At 37.2% G+C, this 21,483-nt stretch overlaps 1 protein-coding gene across 1 annotated transcript; it reads right to left on the minus strand.

Annotated features, from left to right (window-relative positions):
• Positions 1-8,532: 8,532 nt before the first annotated feature.
• Positions 8,533-9,000, minus strand: MELLADRAFT_67851 (uncharacterized protein; the record flags this gene model as incomplete). Its single annotated transcript, XM_007416350.1, has 1 exon — positions 8,533-9,000. One exon carries the CDS (start codon positions 8,998-9,000, stop codon positions 8,533-8,535), a length of 468 nt encoding a protein of 155 aa, XP_007416412.1.
• Between the last annotated feature and the right edge of the window lie 12,483 nt (positions 9,001-21,483).

Here is a 21,483-nt window from a genome sequence, read left to right on the forward strand (position 1 = left end):
AAAAATGCTTAAGACAGGAAATTGCTAGACAACGCCTACACAAAGCGCCCGGGTAGCATTCTGATTTTTAAGTGACAAAAGCTGGGTTACAAGTATGTTTTTTGAGTTAAAAAACCCCATTGTTTGGGTTACATGTATGTTTTTCAAGTTGCAAAAACCATTGTTTGGGTTGCGAGTATGTCATTCTGAAGTTGATGACTCTTTTGAGATATGGACAGAGGATTGGTGGAAAGTGTGATGGAAGATATGATCTTGGTTTGTAGTACAGATGATCAATCAACAAAGAAAGGAGCTCAACATGGACACATTGGAATTTGATTGTGTGCAAGGAAGAGTACAGCTCAAGGGAAACCTCTGAACCAGATGTGAACCAGATGTGAATGAAATCGGTGATTGAGAAAAGTTGCAGACTTGGACACCACAAATATGCTCAATTGGGTTTTGAACTTGATTATACAATACAAAACAACACAACACAAGACAAGACAAGACAAGACATATTTTATATACATACCACCCCCTTTGGTAACAAAAGTTGCATAATGTTACATATGCAACTTTTACATCACGGTGAGAAATTTTCTCTCCGTGTATGTATATGTAAAATCACACCCTTGTGTGCCTTTGAAAACCTTTGGTAACCAAAAGAAAATGAGAACGGTGATCATTCAACCACATATCACAATGATCACTTGTTGTTTGGTAAACAAGGTCACGAGCTCATCAACTTGATGAGCTCCTGCCTCTTCCACTTTGTACTAAACCTTTCTGTTTGCTTTTAGATGTAATAAGATAAATCCAGTCAACTTCATTCAATGATGATTGTACTCAGGCTCTTCAGCGCTGGAGAAATCAATGCCGCCAAGTAATATATTTCCATGCATGTTGATAACGCTATGGTTTTATTGATCGGATTTGAAACAAAAACAATCGAACTTGAGATTGGGCTTGAGGTCATATGATGAGTTGAATGGTTTGTGACGTGAGAAAAAGATTTTTTTTTAAAATATTTGAAACATTTTTTTTGGTGAAGTACGAAAAAAGACAAAGTGATATGTTTGGAAGGGTTGAGAAGAAAGAGATTTGAAGAGATACAAGTTGAAATTGGATAAAGAACACAATTGAAAGTTGTTTTGGAGAATATTAATGATTTTTACATATATATGTCAAAATATGTATATGTCTTTTGTTGTACTTTGTTTTACCAAATTGGTTTTCTGGGTCATATATACAGCCAAAATTTGATACGTCTTTTTGGTGAGACACAGTCGGTCACATACGTTACATATGTGTTACCGAAGTGGGTGTACAATACATATTTTATATACATACCACCCACTTCAGTAAAAGAAGTCGCATTATTAATCTAATGCGACTTTTACATCACAGTGAGAAATTTTCTCATTATGTGTGTATGTATAAAAACGCACAACACTTCACTTTTTGGGAATGTTTGGTAAACAGGTACAAAGTGAGCTGAAATCATAATTCAGCACCGTTGATCTCCATTTTGCCATCTATCAAACAAGATCATCGATTCCAATCATGGTCAAGCTGGTCAAATGGTTTGATTCTCACTCAATCTCTCTCCCCTCAATGCCAAAACATCATTCACTTTTTGACCTACACCCTTCATACCAAGCAGACTCATGCAATTTCTCAATTTGATTCATGTTTCAATTACTTTGTAGCTTTGTTGTAAATATCAACTGTTAATATTATTGATTGCATTAAAAAAACATCTTTAAAATTTCCTAATTCAAATCAGATCAACAATATGTGATAAGCGAGAGACAGATATGTCTTAGGAAGCAAAGAACAAGTCCAACACTGAAATGATTGGATGCCATGTAGTCAAGGTAAAAGAGATGATTTGTGTTTAAAGGCAAGCACAAGAGTTAATATTGATTGAGGAATGTTGATGTCAAGCTGAATGCAAATGATGATCATTGAGGTTGACAAAAGGCAGGCCACATCGAGATTGAAAAAGTGATGTCAAGATCAAGGTTGTTCCGAGGATTGAATATTTAAAGATAAAGGAATTTGAGGGATGAGAAGTCAATTTGATTGGTGGCACTGCCACTGGTAATGAAGGATGAAGTTGGGTGAAGCACGAAAAAAATGAATTGATACTTTGAGATGAAAGCTATCCAAAGGACACCAGTTGAAGATTCGTCAAAAAAATGTCAGATGGTTGGGATGCATATCATTGATTTTTAAGTATATATGCAAAAATAGGTATATGTCTTGGAGAGTACTCTGGTTTACCAAATTGGTTTTCAGGGTCATAGATACATCCAAAATTGGATATGTTTTTTTGGTGAGGCGCAGTCAGTTGCATGCGTCACATATGTGATACCAAAGTGGGTGTACAGGAGCTATCTGATATACATACAATACAATACAATATAATATAATACAACACAAGACAAGACAAGACAAGACAAGACAAGACAAGACAAGACAAGACAAGACAAGACAAGACAAGACAAGACAAGACAAGGTACTGTATGTACTGTATGTGTTGTATGTTTGGTAGGTATTGTATGTACATATGTTTTGTATGTCTGGTCATTGTATGTACTGTATGTACTGTTTGCACTGTATGTACTGTATGCTTTGAGTGTTTGGTAGGTATTAGGGCTGCGACCCGCCCCGGCCGACTCTGCCCAAGCCATCTCAGAGCGCTCACAGTACGCGCCCCGGGGCCGCCAAATCTAAGGTGCTGATGATCACAAGCGCACCCTGAGGGTGCCTCGGGCGGGTTGGGCACCGGGGCTGCTGATCATTTTCCTTCAAAGAATCCCACAGTAAGTCACTCTTTCACAATTTTGTTGAATGAAATAATGACTCTCTGAGTGGTTTTTGTGGCTCAAAACAGCCCCTGGCCCTGCCTGGCCCTGATCCATTTTGGAAAACATTCGGGCTTGACCGAGGCCGGGCAGCGCCCTGGGGCCGGCCCTGAAAGTTCAGGGCAAGGTCACAGCCCTAGTAGGTATTGTATGTACTGTATGTAATATATGTAATGCATGTGCTGTATTGTAAGTTTTGTATGTCTGGTGGGTATTAGGGGGTTTCAAGTTAGATTTTTTTACATATTTTTATGCTACAACAACTTGCCCGTTGTTATAAAATATGCGTCAATTTTTTACAGCGGGACACCATACAATGTTTTACAAAGATTTCTTTTACAAATAACTTGTCCAAATTTATAAAAATTACGCAAAATAAAATCAAACTTGAAACCCCCTATTGTATGTACTGTGGTTTTTGTGTGTCTGGTAGGTATTATATGTACTGTATGTACTGTCTACACTGTGTGTAAGGTGCATACTGTACTGTATGCTTTGTACGTCTGGTAGGTGTATTGTATGTATTGTAAATTTCTTGAAAATGCTTCAAGCTCACTTTTCAGTTCAAATCTTTGTCTTGGATTGTCTTGGATTCTATTGTACCATATTGTCTTGTTTTGGATGGTACTGCATGTACTGAATGTTCTTTATGTTTTGTGTGTCTGGTAGGTATTATGTGTGCTGTATGTACCACATGCACTGTGTGTAAGGCCACTACTGTACTGTATATTTTATTTGTCTGGTAGGTATTATATGTACTGTATGTACTGTATGCACTGTGTCTCAGGCCCACACTGTACTGTATGTTTTGTATGTCTGGGAGGTATTTGATGTAATGTATGTTTTGTATACATTGTAAATTCATTGAAAATGCTTCAAGCTCACTTTTCACACCGCGGGAATCATTATGTGTGAAACCGGATTGAGCAAAGCCGCGGTGTCTGGGTCCACGACTTCCTTCAATCACAGGTCTCGTTTGCCATAGGTTTGCAAGCTCGTCTTGAGCTGCCCTCTACATAGTCATCCACTCAGGCTGTAGTATGGACTAATGGAGGTACCATATGACTAGACTCTTGTAACATATACATAATAAAGCTCATGACTCATACATGATCTTGAGTGGTCTGAGTATATTGAAAGGAAAAACATACATAACAGAAGGATAAAGGAAGGTATAATGATCAGCTTCATTAAATATGTACATACAATATCTGACCCGCTCCGCTACGCACCGATATAACTAACAAGATTTCGAGCGTTGTGGTTTACCGCAATAGCTTAATCGCAAACGCTATGCAATATGTAATCTACCGCTATTGTAAGTTCCTTGCGTTGCGGGATATCGCAACGCAACGCACCGCTCAAAAAGTTTTGGGACTCTCATAGTGGTCAGATTGCTCACAAAGGGAAAATATGTGCAATAGTAAGTTAAATTGAGCAAAAATTGACTAAACGAGTGTATAGAAAGAAAACAATAGTAAAAAAGATTGTAAAACAAAAAAAAAGATTCAAAAAAAGTAACTAAACGAGTGTATAGAAAGAAAACAATAGTAAAAAAGAATGTAAAACATAAAGAAAGATTCAAAAAAATCGACTAAATGAGTGTAAAAACAAAACAACAGTAAAAACGACTGTAAAACAAAAAAAAGATTCAAGATAACTGAAAAAAAAGCCACGAAACAAAAATGTGAAAAAGAGTAAAAACAACTTTCAAAGTTGACTAACACTAACATAGGAGTGAATAGAAAATAAACAATTGTAAAAATTGTGTAAAAAGGGCTGAGAGAAAAAAAGAAAAAGGAAACTTCAAAGACGAGTGTATATAAGAAAAGTTAAGAAACAGGAAAAAAAGAGAAAAGGTAACATTAAAGACGAGTGTATAAGAGATTGAGAGACAAGATCAGTTTTACTTTGCTGACTCTTTGCCTTTTCCGTTTGATTCCTTGTCCTTTCCCTTTGATGACTCTTTGCTAAAGGCATGAACATAAGCTAACGCTTCAGCAAATTTCCCGTTGTCTGTGCGTTCCGCTTTCAACCATTCCCGAAGACCCACCAGTCTGGTGATTGAAGATGGTGTTAATGCTCCTCGGGCTGGTGTGGCAATGTCAGCTGCGGAGGAGAATGTACGTTCCACTGTGCAAGTTGAGGCTGAAACCGACAGATAATCACGAGCAAGGGAGGCTAGGACCGGGTATTTAGAAGCATGAGCCTGGGCAGAATGAAAGAACGAGATTAGTGTGTGAATACCTAGATGGATAGGAGAGAAGTCAAGAAACACAAAAACTCACCTTCCACCAACTCAGAGGAGTTTGACCGGCAGCAACTGCGTCATGCCCATCTAGATATCTTTGTAACTCGCCCTCTCGTGCCTTGGTGCCGTCTGCAGAGGATTGAGTAGCAATGAAAAGATCATACCCATATGAAACCGCCTCCGTGGGTTGGGAAGAGAGAACCAAAGGTGAAGACGGTGGGGTTATGGGCCAAAGCTGTAATGTCGCATCAAAATGTTTCTTGATGATTGATTTGGCCTCTTCAAAGTAATTGGAGTAATGAAGTTCGAAAACCTTAAGACGAAGGTGAGGATTAAGGACAGTGGCAACCACAACTGTCTCGCACTCTATCGCTTCATTTTGATATTGGCGGAGTTTGGGTAACATCTGGCTGATCATGTTGGTAATTGATTCAAATTCGGTTGAAGCTTCAAGTGCTTCAAGCTGAGAAATGATTCGATGATACTCTGCTAGTAATATACAGCCTGAGGCGAAATCTCCTTCCATGCGTTTGGTAGAAACCCAAAAGATCTGCCAAGAAATAAAATTGAAGTCAGCTGAGAATTCAACAGAAAAACGAAAGCAGACATCTTACCTCTAAAGCCTGATTCAAAGTCTCAAGAGCATCCCATTCTTCAGGTGAGATTGAGATGCCTTGATAGTAGCGTGTCTTACGATCGGCAGTCAGGATAGCATCAGCCACCTAAGACATTCAAAAGAAAACCATTAGCCTCTTGACAAGAGAAATAAGAAAGTCAAGTACTCACATCGCGGGCTGAGCACAGTCGACTTGATACATCCAAATTGATATTCCACCTTAAACCCCAGCCAGGAATAGGCTGAGGTCCATGATACCCAAGCTGAGCCGACTTCCCTCTAAACTCACCTCGACGTGCCCCACTTCGACATAACAAGCTATTAAACTTTTTGGCCTGAGTGAATTCCAAGTCGTGTGCAAGCCAGGAATAATTCAAAGTCAGTTGTGTAAGAGAGACAAAGATAAACAACAAGAGAAACATAAGGAAAAAAGCAATCAAACCTTCACGAGGTGTAGGTGTTGCCATAGACATCACCCTCAGATTCAACTTCATCCTCTTCATCAGAGCAACTAATTCTGCGTTGATACGCTTGAGGCAACACCACCGGCGCTCCGCCCGAGATAGCGGCAGCGGAGCGATAGCGGAGCGCGCAACCCGCCCGTGCTATGAGTCTGGCCGGATAGCGGGTCCTGACCACCGCTACAGCTATGGCCCTGCCCCCCATAAAGATAGCGGTTTTTGCATCCGCACTCTATAGCGCAATTCCGCAGTGCTATGCGGTGCCACAGCGCCCACAAGCGCTTAGCGCCATGGTGACCCAGGTCCCATAGCAAACCATAGAGCGCAGGGAGTCCCAACTGCCATCATTGTTTGTTCTTTGATCGATTTGTCAAGACTTCAAGGCCCATACTCAATCTACTGGTTCTGATTGGCCAATTGTGTCCAGCAACTTACATCTACACCTTTTGGAACAAAACCTGAAGCTGTTTTGATTTGTTTACTCGAGTTTGTACATTCAAGTCTTAATCCAGATTCCAAATCAATTGATCCATCAACGATTAAATTATTTTTCTTAGCTACTAGTTTTAAACCATTGAATACCTTTTGTCTTGTTTATGCCAAGGTGCTTTAGTTGGTCAACCGATTCAACCTACTTCAATGATTTCTAATGGACAAATTGAATCAATTGATTGATAGGTAGATTTGAAGATACTCAAAACTTGATCAAGATCATTAGAAAAAAGATTAGCAAGTAATCAATCAGATTCATTACGAGCTGATACTGAATTGATCTTAGGAAAAGTAGCATTCCAATTAAACCAATGTTCAAATCATCTGGATAGATCGTTATAATCGTAAATGTCACAAATGATGAGTTTGATTCAAACATCATATCAAATTAAAGAATCGATCGAAAAAAATCGAGAAAGAGATTGATAAGAAAATATAAATTCAAGAAGACAAAAAAAGTTGGATTTGGGATTTGGTTTAAAAGCTTGCTAACTTGAAAGATGGTCAAAAGAAACTGATCTATAATGGTCCTCGTCGTCACCATTACCTGATTCAAATTGAATGATCGGAATCGGCATTGAGATGTCGTTTGGGTTTGACGGCTTCACTTTGGATGTCTTGATTCCGAGAGCCTTGAGTCCTTCCTTAACAACAAGCCCTAACTTATGGGCATAACAACGAATGTGATTAGCTTCAGCGTCCCAATTGACCGGATCCTCTGCCCCAGACAAGACAGATGCAAGTTCGATGGCCATCGTGTTGTTGTTTGAACCAGAATCCGTGGTTTGAGCTAATAAGTAAAATTTTAAGCAAACAGATGTCAGTATGGTAATACAACGATAACAAATGATAAAGGTGAAATAGATAAACAAAAAAAACTCATCTGCTTGTGAAGGCCATGCTTGATAAGATAGTGAGCCACTGGTTGAGCCAAAAGTACACCGTAATGGTTCCACGCTACCAGTTTGAGCGTAAGATGAGTGGTCTTATAGTTCCACTGCTTGTCGACAAAATTAGCTGAGACCCCGATGAAAGCATACTTGCTTCCTTTTGTCGTCCACACATTGTGGATCAAACAGAACCGAGAGCCATTATCCTGGAAGAAAGCGAGTTAATTATATAAATGAGAATGTGAGAATGATGTAAAGAAATGAAATACTTACCTTGATTTCGTCAATAACTGAAGCACTAAGACCTGCATACAATTCTTTAGACATGGACGCTGCCCACTTAGGAGTTCTCAAGGTAGCTTGTCGATTAGCTAGCTTAAAGGCACCACGGAGGATTTGATCTTCAAATCGTGCAAAAGCAAGAGCGTGGCGTAAGATCCAAATCACCATGACGTGGTTGAGGAGATCGAGACTGAATGTTGCTCGAGAGAGAAAATTGTCGAGAGTGCCGAGTTTACCAGTGACAGTAGGAGCAAGATCAGCTTGCTGTTGCTTCCAAGTGCGAGGTAAGACTGCTCCTGCTTCAATAGCCAGGTGGCGTTTTGGACAAGATGGTCGATCCTTTGCGCCGTCACAATGACCGTACAGGTTGTAGTTACTGTTCTTGCCACGTACGAACATACCATTGCACCACTTGCATCGAAATCCACGGGGGTCTGGTCCAGTCTGACGTGGAATGGGGGATATGAGAAGAATTGAAAAAATCAAGACAAAAAAAGGAAACACATACCTCTTTCTTGACATGGATTGGAGAGTGATAATACTCAAAGAGTTGGCCCACTCGAGCACACTGTGCTCGATGTGTCTCAGAAACGGAAACAATTTCGACATCAGAGCTTTGGACCAAATTGATGCATTCTGGTACTTCGACATCCTAAGAGTCCAGGAGAAAAAGAAATGATTAAATGAGTCAGAGAAAGGTTGAAACAATAAAAATAAAATTGAAATATTGACTGACCTCAACAGGAAGGTGCTTGCGCTTCTTAGCGGGTACTGTAGTCTTCGATTGGACCTTATTCTTTGACTCACGTTTACCACTCGATTGAACCTTCTTCAAGACCACAGATTTCTTAGACTTAGAAGACTTGCTGTATCGGGGTTGAGCTTGAACAAGGATTGAGTCATCCGAAATGTCAGATTCATCTGATTGATCAGTATCAGACTCCTCCTCCAGTATTGATGACATCTTATCGGGAGTTGATCCAGGGGACTGAGAGTTGTTGGCAGGACGAGTTACAGCACGGCGAGAATCTGGAGATTGAAAAACAAAGCCGGGGGATGGGACAGCCAAAGTCTCACGACGACGAAGATTACGAGAAGCGGTAGGGGTAGGTGATCCCAAATCGATTTGGGAAGCAGTGGTGGGTTGTAAAGACATGTGTGATTGGATTTTTTGGGTAAGGTAACAATGATCAAACTAAATGCAGCATGATATAATGAATCAATAAAAAGATTAGTATATATAGCAAGACACCACAAACGAAGACGAAGTGGATGAAGAAAAAGAATAGATACTCACCTCTTTGCCAGGGTATATAAGCTCTAGCTGAGGGTTGGTCCAAGCGATTGCGTCAGGCAGTAATGGGGTCCTCCGATTCAGTGATATGCTCAATCTCCAGCCGAGTTCCATAGTTGAATCGTTGGCTAGAAAATTCCTTGAAGTTAGCCAATGACACGTGGAAATGGAAGATAAGTGAAAGAACTGACCTGAAACACTTGGTTGTTGTTTGTTTAGTACGAATGTGATGATATGATACAAAGACGTGAGGAAAGGAAGGTGAAAGGAAGCATCAATGGAGGTTTATGTAAATATGATCCAATACATATTTTACATAACGATATGTACGATATGTACCACTAGTTACAAGGATACCGCCGCTATCTCACGTACGTGCGCTGCGGCGCTATGACCACTGACCGGGGCTCACTGCGATGGCGGTGCGCCCCGACCGCTCAACCAAATGACCCATAGCTCTAGCGGAGCGGCCGCCATGATACCGCACCGCCACCGCAAGCTCGAGTGGGGCGGGTCAGATATTGGTACATATGCGCTGTTGTAGTTGACATACTGCAGCTCAGGCGGACAACTCGAGGGCAGCTCGATGCAAGCTGGCAAACCTAGAGCAAACCTATGGCAAACCAGATCCGCAATTGAAGAAAGTGGCGGACCCGGACACTGCAGCTTTGCTCAATTGGGTTTCACACTTAATGATTCCCGCGGTGTGACTTTTGAAGAATAACTTGTTCCTTGAACAGGGTTTTGAAAACAGGAAAACCTTCTCAGCTTTTATTTTTAAATATGTAAAAACAGTTGTGTTGAATGTGAAATACGGGTGGGGATACTTTTGAAGTGGGATGTGATTTGAGAGTTGAGGCATATCTCTATCGGAGAAAGATGGATTACGCTCGGTGAAATAAATTGTTGGGTCGGTGGGGATATGAATTGACTCGGAAATGAGGGATAAAAGCTTGGATGGTAGCAGGATCAGGTCGGATGAAACTGGTCCTTCCGAGCCAAGTGACCATGTGATTTGACTTAGTGTTGAATTAACTCACCTTGTTACTTCGGAGGTTAAAATACTCCGTCATTCAATGGCTCGGTGGTATTGGGTCGGATGAGGTAAATACAGTCGGTGAAGTGTCGGTTGGATTAAATCGGATGGTATTTTGGTGGCAAAATTAGTCGGTTCATCGTCGGATCCTTAAAAGCGGATGATTATGTCACTTGGATGGAATCAGTGAAGGGTTGGTTGGATTCACTCGGATAATATTTTGGTGGTGAAATTGGTCGGCTTATTGTTGGATTGGTAAAATCGGACAATTATATCACTTGGATAAACTTGATGGTGTGTTGGATGATATAACTTGGATGATGACTTGGATACAATATCCAAGGACTCCTCGGATATTTGTATCCGAGCCAAGTATGTTGGCAGTGCTGAGCTCCGGTTTGTTCTTCTTGTGTTGTTGGGTGTCTTGTATCCTGACCAAGAAGAAACTTTTAGATTGATATGGGAATAAAACACAACACAAGTAGTTTAAGTTGTTGATGAAGGCAATGGAGGGGTTTAAAATGTATTGGTTCATTATCAATATACTCATTTCAAAATATTGTTACCGAACACTCGAATGGTCATCAAAGGTCAACAACAGTCTTCGTGATCTTTTGATGACCATTTTGGTCAAGTGTTTGGTAAACTTACAAGACCAAAAAACAGGTTTTCAACATATTCAATATATTCAATATATCCAATATATTCAATATATTCAATATATTCAATATATTCAATATATTCAATATATTCAATATATTCAATATGTTCAATATATTCAATATATCCAATATATTCAATATATCCAATGTATCCAATATATATCCAATGTATCCAATATATTCAACATATTCAACATATTCAATATATTCAATATATCCAATATACCCAATATACCCAATATAATCAATATATCCAATATATTCTATATATTCAATATATTCAATATATCCAATATATTCAATATACCCAATATAATCAATATATCCAATATATTCAATATATCCAATATATTCTATATATTCAATATATCCAATATATTCAATATACCCAATATAATCAATATATCCAATATATTCTATATATTCAATATATTCAATATATTCAATATATTCAATATATCCAATATATTCAATATATCCAATATATTCAATATATCCAATATAATCAATATATCCAATATATTCAATATATCCAATATATTCTATATATTCAATATATTCAATATATTCAATATATCCAATATATACCACCCCCTTTGGTAACACAAATGTGACATGTGCAACCAAATGCGCATCACCAAAAATGCGCAGTGATATTTGGTCGCACATGTGACCCAAAATTGTCATTTGGTAAACCCGAGTGTGACAAAAGGCACACACGTATTTTTGCATATCTATGCAAAAAACATGCATATTCTTGAAAACAAAAAAAAGTTGTTTTTCTTTTTGATATATGCAACTTCAACAGTGTGCGACTTCTATTGCACTTGGTTCTACTCATCAAGGTGAGTTTTTTGACTTGTCTTCTTTTTATATCATCTCTTTCCCTCAACACTGACTTGACCATTACCCCTTTCTTTAATCTTCACACCAATCTCCACCCAACTCCCTTTGATTGCCTCACTTTGCTTTTTTCACTCGATTTCAACCTCATCAGCTTAAAACAACCCTCATTCCTTTACAAAATCAAGAACTTGATCAATCAAAACCAAATCATTATAAATTGAAATCAATTCATAATCAATTGAAATCAAATCATAATCAATTAATAAACAAAATCATTCAAATTATGATCTGATTCATTTGATTTGGAATCTTTCAATTTGAGAAATCATTAATTTATATCAAGACCAAGTCATATTCAATCAAAATCAAATCAAGATCATAGGGACAAAAACAGGTGCTGATATAAGACACTGATGTCCTGATAACATGGCGTCACTTTCAATCATCTCAGATACAAAAAATGAATTGTAATTTTAACTTTTGAATGACTCCTCCAAATTGATTTATGATTGTATTCTTCAAAATTTCTCATCCTATACACAGTCTTCCATCCTTTAAATCAAGAACCACATTATCATTCTTGGTATCGATTACCTCTTCTATCTGAAAAGACTTCTTGTAGAAGTCTTCTCTCTCTTGCAATGTGATTTGGTTGAAAGTGTTTGTGTGTTTTTTTGCATATGATAGACATTTGAATTTGACAACCTCTCACTGCAAATATAATGTATTTTTCTGCATCAATTCTGCATTTTTCTGCATTAATTCTGCATTATTAATCATTTTGTGCATTAATGTCAATCATTTTTCACCTTGGAAAAATACATTATTTTTGCAGTGTCTATGAGGATGGGAAGGACAATTAGTGAGACAAAGGGGAAGGAGAAGAATCAAGTGATTTGTTCTTGATTCACTCAAAGATATCGAATGATCAAGTCAAATGACACACATACTGCTTTTACCAAATAAATTTCTCACTGTGATACAAAAGTTGCATATGTAAGTTTATGCGACTTCTGTTACCAAAGGGGGTGTACAATATACACTATATTCAATGTGTCAGCCAGGGCATAAGTACAGACGTACCTATCTCCTGGCTAACATAACTAAGTTACACAAATAAGGACTTTTTCTATATGTTACACACATTTCTATTATCTCAACAATATATCCTTTTGAGTAGTCTGTTTCAAACTATAATCTTTCTTTCTTCTTTTCATTTACATTTCTCTAAATTTCCTTTTCTCATTAAACATTACTAAAGGGTCAAATCATGACGTAAAGTTTACACTCGAGTTAGTAATGTTAAAATCTCATGAGGAGAAGAGAAATCCTAGTTTAGACGGAAGGTTGAAGTGATGACCCAACCTAATGTCAAAACCCTCAAAACCATAACGGATTGAGCGCCTGGGAAACACTCATCCAAAGGTCTGGGACTATCCAATCCAAGTGAAGGACTAATAGAACTACATTTGTTTTAAAGCTTGTGTGCGCGGAATAACCTTATAGGATTGGGAATCATCTGTTAACTCCGTGCGCTAGGAATTCCGCTCTATTATGAAATCATATGTTGAAGTTCTTTTGTAATGCGTGCTGCTGTTCAGTTAAGGGTATATAAAACCTCTTGTTTTCTGTTTTGTTCTATTCTTTTTTTCTTCAATTTATAATCAATCATTTTCTTTGTTACTCAACTCAGTTTCTAACTATACAGTGTTCCAATCAACAAACCTTTGCTCTTTAATTCAACCTTTAAATGCCTTAGGTTAGTATTGCTCCGCTTTGATTAAAATCTCTGTTGATGTCATTGTCTTGTTATGTGTCTATTAAAGACCTAAGTAGTGTTGATTTGCAGTTCAATAAGCTCACTTATTGACACAATGTATACAATGTATACAATATATACAATTAGCAAAATTGTTGAAAGATTATTTGAAAATGAGATTTTCCCAGTTTGAAACTTTAGTACAGGTTGGCCAGAAGATCTCTTCCTCCCAACTTTATTGTGACAGCACAGAAGGAATGTTTCTTCTGCCCAAATGAGTGTAAGCCCAGCGGCAATTAGCAAAATCCATACAATATATACAATATATCCCATATATTGCATATATGCAGTATATCTAAGGGCCCATTTGGACAATGCAAGCAGATACAATGTGGCCAAATTTCACACCAAAGAAGTTACATACGGCCACATTGTATCTTGGTCCAAACTTGACCAGATATTTAACCAGATATTCAAAATCTGATTGGTGTTTGGTTTGAATATCTGACTTCAGTATCTGATGGAGAATATCAAGATAATTGTCCATATTGAGATACAGCCTTTTGACTGTATCTGAACGCTCTGTCTCAATGTGTCCCTCCTCCATCCATTGTCTTTGCTCATCTCCTTCTCAACTTCTCATTACCCACACGCACCCTTATGTTCTTCATTCCTTACTGCTTTGCTCATCTGCCCTCACACCTTGATAGTTTTTACTATTTTGATCTTTTTTATAATCTCATCTCTGTCTTGTTCAGATATTCTTCTAAAGGATATTGTTCAAGGATCTTCTTTGAATAGTTATACTAAACTTTGAAAATTTGCAATCAATAATACTTCAATCCAAAAGGTTTGATCAATTTTAACTCTGAATGGTAGTGGAACTAGAATTATAATTGACAATTTGATAACATAGATTTAGATGATGACATTATTGAAATATCAATTCAAAATGTATCTATCAAAGTATGTAGATGAAGAAATTGACCAATTAAATTATTAAAGAAGTAAGATCAAGCTCAAAAGAAGAATGCATACAATGGAAAGATTACAGTAGGACGAGAACAATGAAGGTCAATGAGGACTGCTTCAAAAGTTTGAGTTGAATAAAAAGATACATGACAATCTTGTGTGGTTGCTACCAAACAGAAATATGATCACCGCGACAATACATACAATACATACAATACATACAATACAATAAGAGCGCTCAAATAGGGACTTTTTATTGCTTCTGTCATAAAAACATTTGCTGGATCTCATAAATTTGACCAAATTTTATAGAATCCTGACTCAGTGAGGTGCTTTGAGACTACAAATTCCCGCATCTGTAGCTCAAGCTATAGGTTCATTTAAATAGGCCATTGCTATTTGCAGCCCTCAAGAAAACCATGTAGGTGCTGCCAAAACAGCGCCTACATGGGTGTTTCCCACAAAAAAGCGCCTACATTTATGATGTAGGCGCTGAAAACCATCTAAAATGACGCCTACATGATAAACAACCTATGTAGGCGTAATTTGGTTACGCCTACATTCAAAATTTCAGAATGCAGGCGTAATTTTCAAGCACCTAAATATCCAATTTGGAATGTAGGCACTATTTTTGAGTGCCTACATGGAGTCTTGCATATGTAGGCACTCAAAATCCAGCACCTACAACTCCAGACTGGTCTGATGGCTAATGAAGAAGAAGTTTCAAGTTAAAATGAGAGTATTGGAAGACGGAAAAAGCAGTTCAAAGTCAAAATGAGTGTGTCGGAAGATGGAAAAAGCAGCTTGGAGTTGAAATTAGTGTCTTGGAAGATGCAAAAGCAGTTAAGCGTATTGGAAGATGAATATGCTCTTTTCAACTCTGAAGTGAGCATATCAGAAGACGTAAATAGCAGTTTGGAGTTGGAATAGTTGGGTGCTTTTTCTGCTTCCAATACACTCATTTCAACTCCAAACTGAGTTTGGAGTTGAAATAATTTATTGCTTTTTCCGGCTTCCGGTACACTCATTTTGACTCCAAACTGATTTTTCCATCTTCCGATACACTCATTTTGACTTCAAACTGCTTTTTCCGTCTTCCAATACTCTCATTTTGACTTGAAAATCATTCTTCATTACCAGTCAGACCAGTCTAGAGTTGTAGTTGCTGAATTTGTAGCGCCTACATATGCAAGACTGCATGAACGCGCTTTTTCAAGCTGAAAATTGAATATAGGCGCTCATTTTGAAAAATGTAGGAGTAATTTTTGAGCGCCTAAATTTCATTTTTTGAATGTAAGTGTAACCAAATGACGCCTACATGGGTTTTTTAACATGTAGGCGTCATTTTGGATGGTTTCCAGCGCCTACATCATAAAGGTAGGCGCTTCTTCGTGGGAAAAACCCATGTAGGCGTAATTTGGCCAGCGCCTACATGGTTTTCTTGTGGGCTGAAAATAGCAACGGCCTTTAAATAATCCCAAACATGTGAAAATATATTAGTGGTGTACAAACCTACAACCCGACATGAAAACCCATGAAAAAAACCCATGAAAACTCAACTTCTTTATGGGTTTTTCTGACGGGTTTTTTTCATGGGTTGCCCTGGAAAGGTTTGAACACCCCAACTCCCACCACAACCTAAAGAGTCACAGGCCACACATAGCACTGCCAGCATCAAAGAGGTTCCCAGATGGGAATATGGGTAGTAGGGATCAGACCGCCATTGTAATATATGTAGCCACAAAGGCTGTCTGACTCCTGAGACCCATATTTCCATCCGGGAACCTCTTCAATACTGGCAGTGTATCTCTGCTGTAGTCATCACTTGAGGCCTTAACTTTACTCCACATCTCTCTCTTGGCATCCACCTCAACCATGACTCCATCCACTAGCCCCAGTTTCCTTTCAAATTCAAATTTTAGTTTTAAAAGTCAAAAGTCTCATCTCTTTCCTTTTGAAATAAAACAATCTCGTTTGAATTCAACTGAAAACAATATGCTTCAGAAGTATCATCAAGTCTTTAGAAGTCGACTTAAGTCTTAGACAGGATCTTTTTGACATGAAATGATATGTTTGTTTAATTGGAAACAATGTCTTAGTTTCAAAAGTCTCATCTCAAAGTTTTGAAAGGCGACTCAGATCAGTTTTTGTTTGAAATGGAATGATCAATTGTGTTTTGTTTGAAATAGAACAATCACTTTTGAATTCTTTGTATTGCAAGGGTCAAAACAAACCAAAGAGAGAGTAACTTTGAAATCAGCATACATCAGGTAGTCTTAGACAAGTATCATATATTTGTTTTGTGGAAGGACTTGGGTTATTTGGGTGTGTTGTGTTGGCAAGGAAGGGGAGGGGTTGGTTGAGCCTATATCAAACCTGACTATTTTTTTCAACAAACGGGTGGTCAGATCTAGCTGATTTCAACCCATGTGAAAAAACCCATGAAAAAAACCCATAAAGAAGTTGGGTTTTCATGGGTTTTTTTTATGGGTTTTCATGTTGGGTTGTAGGTTTGTACACTGCTATTGCCTGTCTCATTTGATTAGCTATGAATTACACATACTTTTTACAGCTCGAAAAACTATGAAGTTTACCTGATCCACCAGTTTGAAACTCAAAAGCTTTGAACTTGACCCCTCTTACTACATCCAATATATCCAATATATATTACAATATATAGAATATATACAATATATACAATTAGGGTACTCAAAGCTGTGTATACTTTGGTATACTTTGCTTTACATAGTTTTTGTTCTTTTTGAACAACTACATACAACCAGGAAAAACTTTGTTTTTGGCTTGGAAGTACATATTTTAGAGCTTCAAACAAAAGACATACTTTGTTGGGGTCGTGTCTAGCTACAAAAAACAACAAAAACTTTACATGACCAAGTATACACAGCTTTGAGTACCGTAATTGTATACACGGTATACACTGTATATATTAGATATACTGCACATATGCACTATATGGGATAGATTGTATAGATTGTATATATTTTATATATTGTATATATTGTATGGATTTTGATAATTGCCACAGGGCTTACACTCATTTGGGAAGAAGAACCATTCCGCCCATGCTGTCTAAATACAGTTGGGAGGAAGAAATTTTCTGCCCAAACTGTATTGAAGTTTCAAACTGGGAAAATCCCATTTTCAAATACTTTTTCAAGGATTTTGCTAATTGTATATATTGTATACATTGTATACATTGTATACATTGGATACATTGTATACATTGGATATATATTGGATACATTGGATATATTGAATATATTGAATATATTGGATATATTGGATATATTGGATATATTGGATATATTGAATATGTTGAATATATTGGATATATTGAATATATTGGATATATTGGATGTAGTAAGGGGGTCAAGCTCAAAGCTTTTGAGTTTCAAACTGGTGGATCAGGTAAACTTCATATTTTTTTGAGCTGTCAAAATTATGCCTAATTTGTAAAAAATCAAATGAGACAGGCAACAGATTTTGACATGTTTGTGATTATTTGAATGATAAAGGAAGTAGATATTAAGGGGTTTCAAGTTTGAATTTTTTATACGTTTTTTTAAAAATTTGGTCAAGTTCTATACAACACCATAAGATTTTAAACTTGAACATTTGTAAAAATCCAGCACGGTGGATAATTGAGGTCGTAAAAGAAACTTGACCGTTTCAATACCCAAGCTTTTGATAACTCAACCTTGGAATAAAGTGCTTGGTGCTGAGGTTCTCTTGGAAATCCAAGAAAACCTTTCTGCTCATGTAAAGACAGGTAAAGAAGAGAGGAAAAACTTGACCGAATAATTTTTATGTGTATGTTTACGCTAAATTTGAAACGGGAGACATAAAAAGGTCGACTGTTTTAAAAATATTGTACGTAAAATTTACAACTTTGTCCAAGTTTTTAAAACGTAAAATCAGATAAAAAATCAGACTTGAAACCCCTTATTGGGTATTGTGAAGATACAAAGTCCTCCAAATCTAAATAACTTGCAAACAAAATTACAATGAGCTATAAGCTAGGAGAAGTCTGATGTATATGATATTCACATCACTAACAGGATAAAAGTCCCAAATCCATCCTGTAGTAATATATAGTACTATAGTAGTGATGGCATTAGAAGTACTAGTACTACACTACTGATAGCATCAGAGGTACTAGTACTATAGTACTGATAGCCTTTGAAGTACTATAGTACTTCAGCTAACAGTCCGGTAGTACTTTAGTACCATAGTACTGATAGTGATAATAGTACTATGGGACTATGGCTAATAGTCCTTTAGTACTATAGTACTATAGCTAATAGTCCTGTAGTACTATAGTACTATAGTACTGATAGCATTAGAAGTACGTTAGTACTGTCAGTACTATAGCTGATAGTGCTATAGTGCTATATATATCTAATAGTTGTGAGGGTAGTGACCCTTTTGAAGGAGGCTACACTCACTAAAAGGGTGGTAATGGGACTAGGTATGTATTGAAGGATAATAATAATTATTATATTTCAAAATATAACTAGTTACAAGAGTAAAGGGGGATGAGAGAGAGAGGCAAGTGGGAAGTTGATATGAGGATGAGGTGAGTGGATGATAGTTAAACAACTAAGAGTCTGCTAAGACAAATCCTGGCAGACTACAGTTAGTTGACTCTTAAAGAAGAGGTTTGATTTACAATTAAGTAAGGGATGAGAACAGGATCCCAATGTTCTCCAATATCCTTCTTGGTAATTGGATAAAGAGTGATTATGAAGATCACTAATCTTGGTTATCTCTTAGAGGTCACCGACCTGTTTGGTTATTATCTTGGAGGTCACCAACCTAGTATAAAAACTACTTAGGGGAAGTAGAGGATCCAGAAGGGAAGTGTATAACTTACTTGGATCTAGTCTGGAATAATCAAGGTAGTATAGAATGAATCACTACTAGTATTACTATTTGTAATACTCTTGATTATTATTCTATTGGAACTCTTGATGGTTCTTTAGAAATAGGTATGTATAAACTTGGTTCTTCTCTGAGGATGAACTGAGTTTTGGTTTATATATTCAGCTCTCTAAACCTAATATTGTGATATACACAAGTGTTACAATATTAGGTTTATAATTATTATTTTTATTATTTCTTATGATTACTTACACTCAATGTTATGTTCAGTAATCATCAAGTGTTTTATGCCATATAAGCATTCTTAACTCTTGATACTCAGTTATGAGATGTTACTATTGTTTTTGTATGTAATCTTATATGTTATATATTAGTTCTTGATTATGTATATATGTAATTAGTGTTTTAGACATATTTTATTACATGTTACATATGTTTCTATGATATATGTACATGTACTTGAGTTTTATGAGTAATATTTATATTTACAGGTTAGTCTTTGGGTATATGTGTATGTACCCAGGGCTGACAATAGTCCTATAGTCCTAGAGTACTGTAGTACTATAGCTAATAGGCCAGTATTATTCTCATCACACAAGCCTCCAAAGTTGGAAGTACATATTCTATGTGAAAGCTTCATCTTGCTTACTTCACATGTTCCAAACATTTGAAATGCCTCAGAACAGTTTACAGAGACATAGTGGATCCTTTAAGGTATGACAACACGTTCAACTCTTTCTGCAGGCCAATTGGATGGGTAGAAAGAAATATATAGTATGGCTGACAGGTCATGCTGAGAATTAGAATGCAACTTATAGTAGAAAGGGTGAACCTTACTGATTGTGAAAAGTGGTGCATAGATCCCTGTATAAGCAACACATACTACACGGCCAAAAGCAGAATAAAGTAACACATTAGGATTGGTAGAATGACATGATAATACAAGATGTAGAATTTGTCCACAGCTCCCTTACATCAGATTCTGTACATAGGTGTCATTTGATTTGATGTAGCAGTAGTGACAGGAAGATCTTTAATGATACCATCCAATTGAGGATCCTTCAGAAACAGGGTACCAACATCTCATAATAAAAACAAAGGGAATCACGTGAATATCAAGCATCAATTTTACAAATCAAACAACACACAAACCACTGGTATGTCAATCAGGCAAATCAATGAGCTCAAAGCTAGTGTAATTGCAACAAGCATTGTTAGTGGAGGGATGAAAGGTGAACAATAACTCAAAATATGTTATTTTTGAATCTGTGAATGTGGTGAATATTTCCCGGAGAGTATTCAATCTTTGTACGGCCTACTGTAGCTACAAGACAACAGATAATTAACAAGATTGATTTTCAAAAGATGTGATCATCAGGTTGAACAAAGAGTATGTGGACCAAATTGATACAGGAGCAGGCCAAATAAGCGGGTCAAGTTTAGTGCAGACTTAAGCAGATTGGATGAATCTTCAGATGAATGAGCCACAGCCAGCATTTTTGAAATGATGCTTACAACAAAAAGATTGATATGGAACTAATGACAGAGGCGGAGTAATGGAGCGGAGTGATAACATCAAACAGCAAACTGTACGGAAGAGAGTATGAAAGAAACAAATGGCCTTCATAATTACTGTTCCAAGCATGGAAATGAAGACTATACATATTTTGGGTAAAGAAAGCAAAAGACATAAGAATGGTGGAGACAGCTGAGTGTTATTCATAAAAGGCTATAAGCAAATAAATATGGCAAAGAGGTTCATATAATTGGCTCTGAGGACCAAGACTGACCAAGTTGATGATGGATGCTTTTGGAAAACAAAAAATATCTCAACAGGTTCACTGTAGATGCTTTATGTGTAGACATGCTGTAGCACGAAATGCAACACCCAAAAGATGTAAGGCATTATACGGTGTTAAGAATACTTAATTTGCAAATGGAACAACAGCAAAAATCAAGTAAGACATCAGCAGATTGTTAGGTGAATGTAGTAAGGCATACAAATGTGTAATTCAAGTCCACTTTTAATGGGGATGTAACATTCTTTTGTAGTACAGAGCTGGTATACAAAGAGGGACCAAGTGAAATGGCTGCATTCAAATTCACTAAAGTGGTTCATTGGTATGAGGAATGTGCAAAATAGGAAAACAGTATGTTACATAGAATTG

The sequence above is a fragment of the Melampsora larici-populina genome (assembly GCF_000204055.1).
Source record: "Melampsora larici-populina 98AG31 unplaced genomic scaffold MELLAscaffold_59, whole genome shotgun sequence".
Lineage (NCBI taxonomy): Eukaryota > Fungi > Basidiomycota > Pucciniomycetes > Pucciniales > Melampsoraceae > Melampsora > Melampsora laricis-populina.